This window comes from Adiantum capillus-veneris, chromosome 18, assembly GCF_014529385.1.
Source record: "Adiantum capillus-veneris isolate H3 chromosome 18, ASM1452938v2, whole genome shotgun sequence".
NCBI lineage: Eukaryota > Viridiplantae > Streptophyta > Polypodiopsida > Polypodiales > Pteridaceae > Adiantum > Adiantum capillus-veneris.
In genome coordinates, this window is record NC_140948.1 from 92,035,845 (window position 1) to 92,051,837 (window position 15,993).

Below are 15,993 nucleotides of genomic sequence, written 5' to 3' on the forward strand. Positions count from 1 at the left end.
TTTGTGCTTATCGACATCAGCTTTTTGCCTTTGTTGAGAGATGGATATAGCCTCCTTAATCTTTTGAAAAGATTCTTGTAGGTCACGGCTATACTCATCGACAGGGCGAAGATCTTCCCATGTACTTTGAGTAGCAAGGGACTTTTAGGTCTTCCCTCAATGATCTCAAAAGGTGCTTTTCCCGTAGAAGTATGTACAATATTATTGTAGGCATACTCTACAAGAGGTAAGTACTTTTCCCATTGTGAGCGTTGATCTACTTCGGTAACATAAGTCTTGAGTAGATCGAGTATCGTAAGATTGGCTATCTCACTTTGGCCATCCATTTGTGGGTGATAGGCCAAAGAGAAATTCAATCTTGTTTCTAGATTTTCAAAGAGACCTTTCCAGAAATTACTGATCATTCTAGGATCTCTATCTAACACGATGGATGTGGGTAATCCATGGTGCTTGAAAATCTGAGATATAAAGAGAGTTTCCATTTGATGTGCCTTAATAGTTTTTTTGACAGGAATAAAATGTGCTTGCTTGCTAAACCTATCAACTATTGTCCATATTCCTGTATTCCCATGGATAGACTTGGGTAATCCAAAGATGAAATCCATGGATATACTCTCCCATGGTGAATTTGGGATAGGCAATGGCTGGAGTAATCCAGGTTGCTTCCCTTAGTATCATACTTGGTCTTTTGGCATACTACACATTTTGAAACATACTATTGTATGTCCACTTTCATGGTAGGCCAATAGAAGTACGTCTCTACTCCTCGGAGAGTAGGTTGAATACCTCTATGCCCCGCATATGGAGGAGCATGGGATTCATACATAACTTTCTCACAAAGGGAATGAGTAACACATAGCCTATTTTTGTGGAGAAGATAACCATCCTGCAAGGTGAATGGTTCCTCTTTCTTCCCCAAAGCAAGGGCTGACATTATGTCTCTAAAGTCAGGGTCAGTAGCATACTCATCTATCATAGAGGATAGATCATTGTGAGTAGCTATAGACACCGCATTAACTTTGGGTCGTCGTGAAAGTGCATCGGCCACTTGATTGTGCTTACCAGCTATGTGAGCAATATGGAAATTAAATTGCGAAAGAAAATTTGCCCACCTCATTTGTTTGTCGGAAAGCTTGGTTTGCATCATGAAATACTTGAGACTTTGGTGGTCGGTTCGTAGGATAAATGGAGTCCCCAATAGGTAGTTCTTCCATGTGTCTAGGGCATGTAGAACAACTAAAAGCTCTTTCTCATAAATGCCCAAGACTCGTTCATCAATATTGAGCCTTCGACTCTCATATTCTATGGCATGCCCTTCTTGAAGCAAAAATGCTCCAAGGCAATCACCACAAGCATCACATTGGACCTCAAATGGCTTTGAGAGATCCGGAAGCCCGAGGACTGGTTGGGAAGGAAGCTTCTCTTTGAGATTTTCAAAAGCATTTTTCTCCTTAGTAGTCCATACAAACTTAACGTTCTTCTTAGTTAAGTCGTGTAGTGGTCCTGCTACTTGAGAGAATTTTGCTATGAAGCGTCTATAGTATGCGCACATACCAACAAAGCTTCTTAGCTCATGTAGATTTCTTGGGTCAGGTCATGCTTTTATTACCTCTAACTTTGATGGATCCATTCGGATACCATCTTTAGAGATAATATGACCTAGGTATTGAATCTCTTGAAGGAAGAATTCGCTTTTCTTTTGGTTGAGAAAAAGCTTATTCTCCCTCAATTCTTGAAAAATCACTCGGAGATGTTGCTTATGTTCTTCCAAAGACTTGGAGTAGATGATGATATCATCAAAGAACACTACAGTGAATTTACGATATGGTCTAAAAATTTTCTCCATCAAACGATTGAACATAGCTGGTGCATTGGTCAAGCCAAAAGGCATGACTAGATATTCATAAAGACCAAACGTTGTGCGAAACGCGGTCTTTAAGATATCTTCATCCACTATCCTTATTTGATGATAGCCACTCTTAAGGTCAATCCTACTAAAGTAGGTAGAGCCTTGTAGCTTATCAAACAGATCTTTTACCCGAGGTACGGGAAATCTGTTTTTGATAGTGATATGGTTTAGTGATCGATAGTCCACACACATACGGTATGTACCATCTTTCTTTTGTACTAGAAGGACTGGAGAACAAAAGGGAGAGGAACTAGGCCTCACCACCCCTTTGTCTACTAGCTCTTGTACTTGCCTCATGATCTCCTCTTGTTGAGCTTGTGAGACTCGATAAGGAGGCTTGTTAGGTGGTGAGCTTACAGGAAGGAGCTCAATGCGATGGTCATCATCCCCTCGTTTTGGAGGTAAGTCCATAGGGATATCAACGATGAACACATCTTGGAATCCTTTTTAGAAAATTAGACAAGTCTAACTCTTCTTGATTCCTACCATTTACATTTGATGAAACATTAGTATCTTTTAGAGACTCTTTGACAAAATCATGTACGCAGAAACTAAGCTCTTCATTGACTTATCAAAAACAAGAGGATTTACAAGTGGAATAGTGCGACCACGCTCACTAGCATCTATAGACATGTTCTTTCCCCTGTAGAGGTGAAGTAGATTTTCCTTTCAGGGAACTTCATGTTGGCAGCCATGCAATCAAACCATGGTGCCCCTAGGATAACATCCTCATGTTGGAGAGGAGAGATGAAGAAGTCTTCTTTGTCGACATAGCTTTGGACATGAAGCCTGAACTTCCCAATCAAGGGAGTAACAGAGGCTTGTTGTCCCTTGAAAGCTGCATCAGCCACTACTATATCTCCCATCTCAAAAGCTTGAATGCCCAACTTGGTGGCCAACTCCGTTGATATGAAATTGAGAGTAGAGCCAGGGTCAAACAAGATGAAGGCATCATGCTCTCTTACCTTTACCAAGCATAGGAAAGTGATGATCCTTTGCAATGGGCATCCTCTTTTGGAGCTTCGATGGTGGAAGCCCTAGGAGTCTCATTGCGAGTATTCTTCTTGGGGCAAGAACGATAGCCATGTCCTTGCTCCCCACACTTGAAACACTTATGGTCCTTGCGAAAAGCTTCAAGCTCTTCAGGAGAGAGTTTGTTTTTACCTTTGTAAACTCCCTTCTCCTTGGATCGATTGTTGTTGTTGTTGGAATTGACTTGGGAAGTATTTTGAACATTGGTTTTCCCCTTTGCATCATTTTTGTCTTTGTTTTCCATGGGCTTGACATTACGTCTAGCCCCTTGATGGAAATTGATGCGTGAAGCAACCATGGTGTGATGGATTACTTCGCTAATAGTACCAGGACATTGAGAGTTGATGTATTCGGCCATCTCTTCAGGTAATCACGCACAGAATTGCTGCCTTTGCTCGGCAAAGTCTATCTTTTGAAAGACAGTAGCCTTGAGATGTAAATCCCAAAACTTGTCTACATATTTGTGGATAGACTCATGGGAGAGGAGCTTCAGGCTGCGCCATTCGATAAGCACTTTGTTCTTTGCATCGCTTGCAAGGAATTGCTTCATGATGGAAACTCGTAGAGTTTTCCATGTCTTTGGGGCTTCACCATTTCCACGAAGGATAGCCCACCATTGACGAGCTGATTTTTGGAAGTGCATAGATACATGGCGTAGCTTGGAGGACTCTGTGAAGCCCTCATCTCCAAAGGCCGCATCAAATTGCTGGATGAAGGCCAACACTTTGTCGGTAGCACCGAAGGTACCATCATAGGTGAGAAAAGAGATACCATTTCCTCCCTCCTTGAACTTCTTTAGCTTTTGTGACCTTCGCCATGCAGGAAATGATTTGCGATGTCCTCCCCTCTTGCATTCTCTAGGAGAATAGCCATAACTTTCATCGGAAGAGGAGAAAGGTGAAGAAGAAGGATAAGAGTGTGACCTCTTCCTAGCCATTTTCTTCCTTTGTTTCCTCTCTTGCCTTTCAGAGTGATGAGGAGAAGGACTATGTGTTGATCTTTTCCTCTTGGGAGGAGTGGGCGATTGTCTAGACCGCCATCTTCGTGGAACCACATCTTCAGAGGAACTTAAACTTTCATTGATTTCTTGCTCTTTGGATTCCTCCTCTCGAATGGGAGAGAGTCTTCTTTTGGGGGTCTCTTCAAAAGGCCTCCTAAGCTCTCTCTCCTCTTGGAGAGGAAGGGAAATTCCATAAGCACGAAGTTGTTGAGTAACTTCATCTTGCAAAGCAGGGTTGCCCATAGCTTACTGCAACCTAGTGACGAGATAATTCACAAACATGGGAGCATCATCATTAGCACCTTCATGTGCAAAATCAAAGCTATCAATGTTCATTCTACTCTCTTGATTATTGCCAGCCATGTTAACAAAATTTATGTATGTACTTAGTGTATGCTTTGGCAATTCAAAACCTTAGTTGCCACTCCTCTTAGCCTTTGAAAATCGGCTCTTAAGTATCTACACCCACGGCTCGAAGTGGTTAATTATAGAGAGTAGAGGAGTAGGTCTAACATAGCAAAGTTGCCAAGGGCTAGCTCCTTTCGGACTTGTTATGGGTCAATAATGGTAAAGCTGTAGGCAAGTCTAAAAAGACTCCATTATTAAGTCCAAAGCTCCCGAGATGTGCACCATCCCCCACATAGTGGGCTCAACAAAATCGATAATAGATCCCAGTTCCACTTACCCTAATATAATTAACAAAATCAACCATTTAAGGCTACTTAAGGACCTCTCTTCTTAAGCAAGAAAAGAGAAACCAAATGCTCTGATACCAATGTAATGGAATTGGACTATTTAGTTTGAGAGTAGCGGAAATTAATGAGAGTACTTTTGAGAAATGACTTTGTGAGCATAGTGAATCAAAATTGAATATAGCAACATAATCATAGCAATTAGTTAACTTGGCATGAACAATACTTTTGCAAGAGAGAGAATTTAGAGAACATGACAACAATTGAGCACCGGATTTATGTGGAGCCGGTCCCCCCTCCAATACGCATTTGTATTATGATTTATCCCATTAAGAGAGACTTGTTACAATACAATCTTTGTGTTCCTTGTGACCTAGGTGATGCAATGAAGATGGGAAGCTTCATGCATCACAAACATAACATAAACTTGAAGAAAGCTTTAACTATCCCAAGCCTCAGTCCTAAGATCTCAAACACCTTCGAAGGTGGAGAGAGCTAGCAGGGAATGAGGGTATGGAAGAGGAAGAAGAAACATTTCGTAGGAGAAAGAATTAGTTCCTCACTTATCATAACTCTTGTTGCTAGCATACATAATAGCATAGTAATGAAGAAGAAGGAGATGGAATGCTTAACCATTGAAGCATGGCTCTTGGTTGGATTTGCACTCCATATCCAAGAGTGTTGCTGTAGGTTCTCAACCTCTACTTGCTTGGAGAAGGAGAGGGAGCTCTTGCACTTTGCATAGCACACAATGAGAGTGTTTGTGAGTGTGTGTGGGTGAGTATACCCCCTAAGCCACCCCCTAGCTTGCTTGGGTCAACCCCCGCTTGTAGCTTATGCTTGAAGCTCATTGGACCCCTCCAAGCCTAGCCAATCACAAGCAGAAGGCATTACAAGCAGCAAGGGTAGCCTTGAGACAAGTGTCCCCCTTTCCCCTTTGAGACAGAGGGCTAGATAAATTCTAAATCAATTAATTAAATCTCCTAAATTATTATTGGACCCCTTGGGTGGCCAACCAATAGGCTTCAGGCACACCATGAGGGCAACATGAGGAGGAACTTGACAAGTGTCCCTCTTGCTTTCTTTGTACCATGCATGCCTTGTGTGAGTGTGTGGGTGTTCTCTCTCATCCCCCCTCATGTAGGGCTTGCCCCCTCCTTGTAGGGATTGAATATTTGACTTTTTGACTCCTCAAGCCCCTCATACATAGGCCCAGTTCCCACCACAAGCTTGGTCGTTAAGAACTTTAAGCTTGGGCTAGGTTCTCACCTTAAGTGCAGCCCTAGCATCTCAAGCATGTCAAGCACCTCAAGCATCTCAATAATTAAGCACTTCAAGCATCTCAAGCACCTCAATCAGCAAGCACCTCAATCACCTTAGTCATCAAGCATGAAAAACAGGACAAGCACCTCGAGCTGGGTCGGGTTTCCGCGCCTCAAGGTCAGCCCTAGCTTACCTAAGGTCAAAGGACTTTTACACACATTATTGGAGGTCTTCAATGAATCTAACACTAAGGTCTTATGATCCGTTGGTTAGCCTTGCTCTTTGATAGATCATCTCTCATTTGGGTCCCTTTACCTTTTGCCCCATGTTGAGATAGATCTATAAGCACATGTCTATATCTTAACCCTTGTTCCTGTTTATTCTCCCACATTAAGTGATTAGCTTAATATGAGAGAATCATTTGGGTTGGTTAGATATTAGATATTAGATTTTATGACATCAGATGCAAAACTTTGGCATGCACGTTTTGGTCATCTGGATTTTGCCAGTTTGCAGATATGGTTGCTTCTTCGCCGCCTCTTGAAGCACCTATCAAACATGGATGTGAAGGCTAGCTTTTGGGTAAAATGCAGCATTCTAAGGTTCCAAAGGATGGTTTAGTTAGGGCCTCATGCAGGTTGCAGCTTGTGCATACAAGGATAGGGACATTTGTGGGCCCATGCAAACTCCGTCCATGGGCAATTACCTTTACTTCGTGAATTTCATTGATGATAACTTCAGGCATGCATGGGTATTTTCTCTTAAAGTGAAGTCTGAAGTTTTTATGTGCTTCAAAAAATTTCTGGCTATGGCTGAAAATGTATCAAAATGTACTATGGGCACCCTTCGTTCCGATTAAGGGGGGGAGTATATGTGTCACGAATCTAATGCAGTCGTGGGATAAACACCAATGTACAGTGCCTTATACACCTAAGCAAAATGGTGTTGCTGAGAGCAAAAACAGGCCACTTACGAAAATGGCACAATGTATGGTTAAAAGTCAAGCTTTGCCGCATTCTTTTTGTCTTGAGGCTATCATGTGTGGCACTTATGTACTAAACATGTATCCTAAAAAAGCTTTGTAGTCTATTACTCCATATGAATCATGGCATGATAGAAATCTTCGATTGAGCACATGCGTGTTTTTGGTTGTTTGGCATATGCTTTGGTACCACAAATACATCGCAAAAAATTGGATGATAAGGCTGTCAAATGTATTTTTGTTGGTTATAGTGCTGAAAGCAAAGGTTATAGGTTATATCATCCGCAAACAAAACGTAGTCTAGTTTCACAGGATGTAGTGTTTGTGGAAGATTCTGTTCAGCCCTTGCTGTCATGCACTAGAGACATTAATATAAGCTCACAGGACATTTATGACACTTTGTTGCCTCTTTTTAGTGGTGGAAATACGAATGTAAATTCCAATGAGGCAAATGTACAGCCTATGGGGGTTTCTAAATATGTTACAGATCAGCCTATTACTGATGCAGATGTACATGATGTACTTGATGAGGAAAGGGCTGAAAATGAGCAGGCCAGAGGTATGCCAAAATGGCTCGTGCATACATTGCGTGATAGTAAATTGGATGCACCTTTGTCTAGTCATACTCGTTCAGGCTCTCACCATGTATCTTATGCATTAGATTGTTATGCTTTGGCTGTGTCTAGCTTACATGATGTTGAGGAGCCTTTGACTTTTGATGAAGCAAATAATTCAAAAAATTGGATGGCTATCATGCAATCAAAATATGATGCACTTAGAGAAAATGACGCATGGACTTTATGTGACTTGCCTCCTTGCAAAAAGGCCATTGGTACAAAGTGGGTTTACAAGTTGAAACGCAAGCCGGATGGTGAGATCGATTGCCATAAGGCTCGACTTGTTGCGAAGGGTTATGTACATCAAAAAGGCATAGATTATGAAGAGACTTTTGCTCCCACTTGTCGTATGACTACTCTTCGTTTTCTATGTGCATTGGTAGCTCACTTTGGTTGGGATGTACATCAATCAGACATTGTTACTGCTTTCTTGAATGGTGACATATTTGAGGATGTTTATGTAACACAGCCTCGTGGTTTTGTCAAGAAAGGACAAGAGGACAAAGAGTGCAAATGTAACAAGGCTTTGTATGGGTTGAAGCAATCTCCTCGTGCTTGGTATGAGAAAGTTGACACTCATTTGGTCAAACAAGGCTTTCGTAACAGTCCAACAAAAAGCACATTGTATGTAAAGCGTGAGGGTAATGTACTTCTCATTGTGGTTCTTTATGTAGATGATTTGCTGATCACTGGACCAAATGAGAGACATATTGCTGAATTTAAGGCTGATTGGAATTATACTTTCAAGATGAAAGATTTGGGACTGTTGCATCACTACTTGGGCATACAATTTAAGTAGTGTGATGGTGGTATTGGCTTGTGTCAGAAAAGTTACATAGAGACGTTGCTATGTAAGTTTGGACTTGAGGATTGCAAACCTATTGCCACTCCCATGAAAACAGGTTTGAAATTGAGTCTACATGATGCTGATGATCCTGCAGATGTCACTCTTTATCAAACTGTTGTTGGATGCCTCATTTATGTTTGCAACATAAGGCCAGATATTCAGTTTTCGGTCTCACAGATCAGCAGATTTATGCATAGCATAGGGTCTAAGCATTGGCAGGCTGTCAAGAGTATTTTTCGCTACCTTAGTGGCACTTTACATCTTGGCTTGTTTTATCCCAAGGGGGGATCATTGCCGCCAGATTTACATGCTTTTTCGGACTCAGATTGGGCTGGTTGTTTTGACACGCGAGTGTCAACGAGTGGTTTTTCTTTCATGCTTGGCAATTCATGTATATCATGGTTGAGCAAGAAGCAACCTACTGTGGCCACTTCGAGTTGTGAGGCTGAGTACAGGGCAGTCTTCACAACTACGATTGAGTGCGTATGGCTCAGACGCCCTATGGCTGATTTGGGTGTTGGACAGGACACTACCAACACTATCTACACTGACAGTCAGAGTGCATTGGCAGTTACGAGGAACCCAGTTTTTCATGCTCCCACAAAGCACATTGAGGGAAAGGCTCTCAACAGGAGAGATCAACTTGGCTTATGTGCCAACACAGGACAACCTTGTAGATCTTTTCACAAAGGCATTGTCTTGTGAGAAGCTTGAGGCTTTCTGCAAAGCTTTGGGCTTACTCCCCTCTGTGGACTGATCATGTCCTCAGGGCATGGCACTTCCCTTTACTCACGTGTCAGCTCTCGTCCACCGCATCACTCTAGGAGGAATTTATTACCATATACATGTGGTAGTGACGTGTGTGAACACACTAGGACCGCCGGGGCATTTTTTCCCTCTTTAGGAGGTTTTTCCCCCCGATCATTATATATATTGTCTTCTCCAAGCTATGTGCACACTAAGTAACACACTCTCTATTGTGTGCCTTAACCTTACTTCGTCTTCTCCAAGCTATGTGCGTTTCTCTGCAACCCTAATTCCAACAGAGAGTATAGACACAATGATGGTAGCACACTAAGTAACACACTCTCTATTGTGTGCCTTGACCTTTCTTCGTCTTCTCCAAGCTATGTGCGTTTCTCTGCAACCCTAATTCCAACAGAGAGTATAGACACAATGATGATAGCTCAAAGTTCAAATGCTTCTTTAGAGAATAGCCTCTTAAGTAAACTTAGTGTTTTAAAATCATTGGCTAGAGAGGTTGCATTCTCTTGCTATTGGACCATGTCATCATTGATCTCTCCTAGGTGGCTAGAGGGCTTTCTCGTATAGAACCATAAGTTGGGCTTACCCTCACATATCATACTTGCATTAGCGGGTTTCTCACGCAAAGCAAGAACTTCAATTGATGCCCTGAAAGCCTTAAACAAAAAGAAAATGAACTACAAAACTGAAGGGTGGGAAAGGTGCACTCAGATTCAGGTTTTCTTTGCAGATTGTGGAGCACATCCGATGAGGTAAAGGGGGCGATGGAGAGTGCGCAATTGGTATGCCCATTTGTGTTGCAATAGCTCACTTCTCATCTTCCTCAACCGCGAATCTCTTGCAACAGGTCCTCTGCACGGTATTGGGCAAGCAATCCTCGCATTAAGCTTCAGCCTTGCCTATGATGCAGGTGTTGATGCAGCCCACAAGATTTTTCATGAGCATCTTCATTTAAAGTTTTAGAGCTTTTATTTTATAATATATAGGTCTCGACTCATTTTTCTCTTTGCAAAATGGATGTAAGGTGACAAATGAGGACCCTGAAGGCTAATTACACCCTCACCCAAATCTATATATGCTTGAGAAAAATTAAATGGAGTAGTTCTATATTTGTTCTCATGAAAATTTTGATGGTCTGCCATATATATGTCTCACTTTATCAAAGGGTTAATGGTAGTTGAAAGTGTGCTTGGTAGAGATGTTACCATTCTGTCTGGAATGGCCTTGCCTTCTTTCACAAGAAGTTTTGGATAAATTATCACATTTCCCACATTGTGACTTACCTCAACATCATGAGCTTCTGTGAGGGAGGCGCCGCATACCTAGCTAGGTACGATTGGGGATAGGGGACCGTCGGTCCGATGGGGAGGGGTGGGTGGTCTCCTGTCCCTAATCATACCTAGCTAGGTATGCGGTGCCTCTCAAGCAGAAGCTCATGATGTTATGCATTGTATGAAAAACACCGAGAAAGACTCCGTTTTCCTACATGAGAAAATTTCTAAATCTTCTTGTGATTTATGGGTTGGACTCCTCAATGATTCTCTTCTCAAGTTTATAAGCTCGGGGGTAGTGCACTATGAGATCGTGCTAATGTATAACGTTAGTTCACAGCAAGAGGAGCTTTGTAATACAAAAAAATTAGGCAAATTAAAAAAGATACATTAACAAAAGGGGGTTTATATATTCTGTTTTGAAAAAGAAAAAATCTTAAAATAAGGGATCATTTTATTCACTAGTACGGCCGGCCGCCTTCGACGGCCTCTCTCTCTCCCCCTCTCCCCCTCACTCATATAAACCGGAACTCTTAGGATGCAGCAAACTTTGACACGTGGCACTTGAAAACCAGTCTTCTTAATATATAGTATAGATTTGACTTCGACATAAAAGTTAAATCCTTCACCACATGTGATCCTTCCTTCTAGGTAAAAATGTAATCATCTAGATAGGTGCCGAAGCCACCCACACAACACATGGTGGGTGGTGCATCATCTGGAAAGATCTGGTGGGCGAGATGAATGGGCAAAGCGAGAAGCCCGATCTAATGAAGATTCCTTTTGCTCAACCCGATGCAGGCCATGGCGAGCTTGCGCAACTCCCCAAACATGCTCACTTCTCCCAGAAGGATTGCCCACAATTGGAAGCCTAAGATTCCACGAGCACTGCAAAAAGTGACATGCAGCTCACCCACTGTGTCTCTCTCAACCTTGGGACCGGAGGAATCCTCATGCACCGTTGCAACCATCACTAGTGTTTCAATACATGGAGACAAATAGCCCAAATAGTGAGACCTAAAGTGGCAGACAATGGGATAGGATGTTTGCCTGCAGCTGGTTGATATTCACTGAGCAAGATCTGGTACAAGGAGGGCGGCGTGAGACTAGAAAGAGGTCCGCAAGCAAGCTTGGCCTCTAGTGTTAGGACACCATCTTGGCTATCACAATCCACCACCTCGGCCTGCCTTGGGCTGAGTTTTCCTGGCCGAAATGCATCCATCCCTACATGCGGAAATCTGCCATCATTACTCTGAAGGTTTGGCGCCCATGACATCCCTGGCCTATGGTAACCTCTGCCATCAGTTGCACACAATTCTAGTACAAGGCGAGGGTCATTGCACGACTTGACTAGATGCAAAATCTGGTACTCCAAGGTCTGGCTGGTCCTCACTTGACTAAGTTGTACTCCTAGCAGGCCTAATATGGATAGTATTCGATCCTCCTCATGGGTACAACGTCGACTGGCTATCTGTGACACAACATCTACTGGCTTGTATTTATCCAACAATTGATACAACTGGATCAAAGGAAACAAAAGCTCCCGAAGTTCCACATTATTTAGCCTTGCCAAACATAGATACGCTTCCCTGTCGACAAAGTATATTGTTGGATCTTCCTTTGTTTCCCAAGATTGGAGGAGAAGCTGCTTGGCTGCTATTCTAACCAAGGGTTTGCTTTGGCATTTTGAGCATACCTCATCTTTTCCAAACACGTCCTCATGATCTGTACTGCTTGAAGTACATTCACCATCGCAGTCGACTAATTCTCCTCATTGGCCTTATCCATGATCCAATCTTTGGGAGGTAGGCAGCATTTGCAGAATCCTTCAGCTCCATCTATGGCATTGATACGCCAATTGAGGTGTCTCTTAACCCTCTCACTCAATCCTCCCACTAAAAAGATCAACTTCTTTGGAAGCATAAACTCTTGAAATGTCCACACTCGCCGGAACCATCGAGGAAGTTTGATCAGCTCTACTGTATTTCCCCTTTGAATCACCTCCGGAGTTAGCACAACTGTTGCGCCCCGTCCTTCATTTTCAAACACACCTTTGAACTCGTCAGTCTTGATTATTACCATGCCGCTACCCTCTTCCTCATCCTCGTCCTCCTGACTAATTTGTGCTGGTTTCCAGAGCTCAAAACCTTGGCCAAGGCCATGGGTGAGAACGTAGCAACCTTCACTCTTGGCATAATAAGCAGCCATGTAAGAAATCTCTCTGCTCTTTTCTTCGTCGTCTCTTTGATTGATGCATAGCGCGTCAAACCAGACATATTTCACACCATCTTTCTGAAGCAACATGAGGAAATCCATGAGTTGTCTGTAGCAATCCTCGCTACCTAAATCCGCCTCCTGGAAAGCTTGATTATAAGCACTCTTTGACGTGCCCAACCGATCCTCTGATGTGAGCCCATCAGCAATCTTGGTAGAAAAATCTCTTACACCCTGGCTCCATGTATGAGAAATCACGTGAAAGCTCCAGTCGCTTGGTTTTGTGAAGCAAACTCCCCCCCGGCTGCTCTCAACAGTGTTGGCTATGTCGATCACTCGAATCGGCTTGTAATCTCTTCCCTCCCTTTTAAAAGCGCGAGTAGTCTTTGCTGCAGTTATAACGACATTATCACATCTCTTTTGGTCAAGCCAGGGCTAGAAAAATGGCTAGAAAAATACATTTTTCGAGATTCTACATTTTTAGGTCAAAATTTGAAGCTTTTGCCGGTATTTACACTAAAACTTGTGTAAATTTGCCGGTTTTCTTTGACGCAAGATCAAAATCTAACCGGGATTTTATGGTTTTAGCCGGTTAAAATACTAACACAACACTGAGCTGGTGCATGTGCTTAGATTGAAAGGCTTTGCATTTCTTTTTTTTCACAACATGGAAATAACTTTGAATTAACGCTAGTTCTGTAATTAGACACTCAAATGTCCTGAGACACTAAAGTGTCATGTTTTTCTAGCAACTTGTCATAATTATTTGGTGAATCTAAAAAAAAACATTAATAGGTCACGTTCATATCTTATGTCAGCTATGAGGTGAAGAACATAGCCAAATTTTACTTTTGCCAAAACTAATACCAAATTTAGATTATAATGATAAGTTTTAAGATGAAAAAGTCATAAAAATTTATTGCACTTTTAACAAAATTTTCATAAATTGAACATGACTTCTCATCAAAATAAGATTTTGCATAGATTTCAAGGTGTATGGATAGGAAAAAATTTATTATAACAAAAAATTGAGCTTCATAACCTAGTTATGGGACTAAGCTTTTGTTATAATCAAAAGACCAAAATCTTGAAAATGTTGCCAAATTGAAAAATTTTGGTCTTTCAAGGCCTCTTTTATTAACATGATGAGGTTATGGGACAACACCTAAGGTGTATAATATATCTATAGGTCAATACCCATCAACCAAACATTTTTCAAGGGTTCAAACTCATAGGTATCTTGTAATTTAAGCTCATTTTAAAAAAATTGTAGTGCGTAATTTCTTGCAAAAAAGCCATTGCTATGAAAAACTAATGAAAGTGTGTATATAAATCTCCCAATTGTGTCCATATGAGGTTTTTGTATACAAATAAGTGAGAGGAATGGAGAAATTTAAAGTGGACTTTATTTTAAGGTTTATCTTTGATAAATAAAAAATCATAATTACAACATGCGCAGTTTTTTGGATATGTCATAAATCACCAAATGTGGCTTGCATAACCATTAAAAATTATCACCTTATATAATGGAGTCATAGATCTAGTATATATGCATCATAAGACATTGTAAATTTAGATGAACTAAATGTTTTTTGTGATCATTAATTGAATTTATGAACATTGCCTATTTGATCCAGAGGACTTTCTATATTTAATTCTAGTTACAAAGGATTTTTTATTCACATGACAATTGCAAAATATCAAACACATATATTAGTAGTTACCACGGATTATTGCATGCACCCTGCTCATTTTCTTCTTAGGCTAGAGTACGGATTTTAGTGAAACATTGAATGTTCTTTTGCGTAGGTTCTTTTCATGAGTGTAGTTATTATTGAGGTTATGATCAAAAGTGAGGGATTATAATTTCTATGAGTACTTTGAATAACATTTTATATGTTTGCAAAAGCATTTCTTGAGATGTGTTCTAGATTTCATGTACCATTTTATTGAAATTCACAAAAAAAGGACACTAAAGTGGCTTTTTTGGTACCAAACTAGTGTTAAACAAAAAGAAACAACACTACAAAAGTGCTTTGTTAAAATAGAAACATTAAGCATAACTTCAACATAAAAACTAAAAACTAGAAGTCCAATTAGTAATCCAAATCCCGCTCCCTCCAGGCCATCCCACTCCATAACCTAATCACGTGCCATGCGTTGGGTACACAAAAACTAACGACGTCTTCGAATGCAAGATAAGAGAGCCACATATAAAAAACAATAGAGATAAGTTTAAGGAATGTGGTAGAGCTACCAATTAGCAAACAACTTCACATATACACAAAGGGGAATGATAAATGCAGTCACAAGTCCAACAAAGCAATCCACAATACAACAACTCCATCGCATGTAAACTAGACGTCAAAATCAATGCGTCCACTATTGCATACAATCAACATGAAGAACAACAAACATAAACATCTCAACTCCTATTGCACTACAATTCAATTAGCAACATTAGAAGATTTTTGAGATCATTAGAGGACCATTTGGAAGAGACAAAAACAAGTGAGTCCAATCACTACCATCGCCACGTTACATAAAATTACAAGAAAAAATAAGAAAAAAACACTAAAATTGCGACCTACTCATTTAATATAGAAGGACTTTTTCAAAATGGTCACTTTTTCAATCAATGCAAGTGTCTTTTTTATACAATAATTTGATAAATGTCAATCACTTTATAAGCTATGCATCATCAATTAGTTTATACAAAACTGTCATTGGAGATGGAATTTCACTACTTTTGGGTTGAGTCAAAGGACTATCAAATTTCACCTCCAAAATGGTAGTGCTATAATTTTATGCTAATGTCACTACTTTTCTTGAAATTAAAAAACCATATGATGTGAGATTCAGTTGTTAGAGTGTTTAGTTGTCCTTTTTGGACATCTAGAACGTACTCAATAAATGTGAGCATTTTTTGTATTGAGAATTTTTAGAGAGAGAGAGAGAGAGAGAGAGAGAGAGAGAATTTCTTACAAGGCCCTTGAAAAGATCTCCAAAATCTCCTCACGCAACGACAAAGTCCGAAGCAAGCCGCTATCTTTTGCATGTGAAATATGAAATGCGATAGGAAGTTTGAAAAAGACTATTCTAATCGTTTGGATGATCCAAACTCTCTCTTATAAAATATACACCTCGATTAGAAGATCTCCTCTATTATGTAAAGCAAGGAATGATTGACCCATTACTCAATTCCTTCCAAGATTCCTAAGCGTAACCCCAAAGCTAGCCTTAGCGTCTTTCTTGAATAGAAGAATCCTATCGTCCATTCTATTATGTAAAGCGAATTTTTACCTCTACTATCTACTATTTATTTATGGACTTTGGAAAAATGGTAAGACCTCAAGGCATCCACGTGACATCTTCACCACTTTTTTTTCCCCTTTGAAGGC

General features: G+C 40.7%; 1 protein-coding gene across 1 annotated transcript; it reads right to left on the reverse strand.

Annotated features, from left to right (window-relative positions):
- Positions 1-11,998: 11,998 nt before the first annotated feature.
- On the reverse strand, positions 11,999-15,701 carry LOC147436028 (uncharacterized). Its single transcript, XM_086488925.1, has 2 exons — positions 15,578-15,701; positions 11,999-12,981 (listed from the first exon to the last, which is right to left on the reverse strand). Exons 1-2 carry the CDS (start codon positions 15,648-15,650, stop codon positions 12,140-12,142), a joined length of 915 nt encoding a protein of 304 aa, XP_086345051.1. The 5' UTR covers positions 15,651-15,701; the 3' UTR covers positions 11,999-12,139.
- Positions 15,702-15,993: the final 292 nt, after the last annotated feature.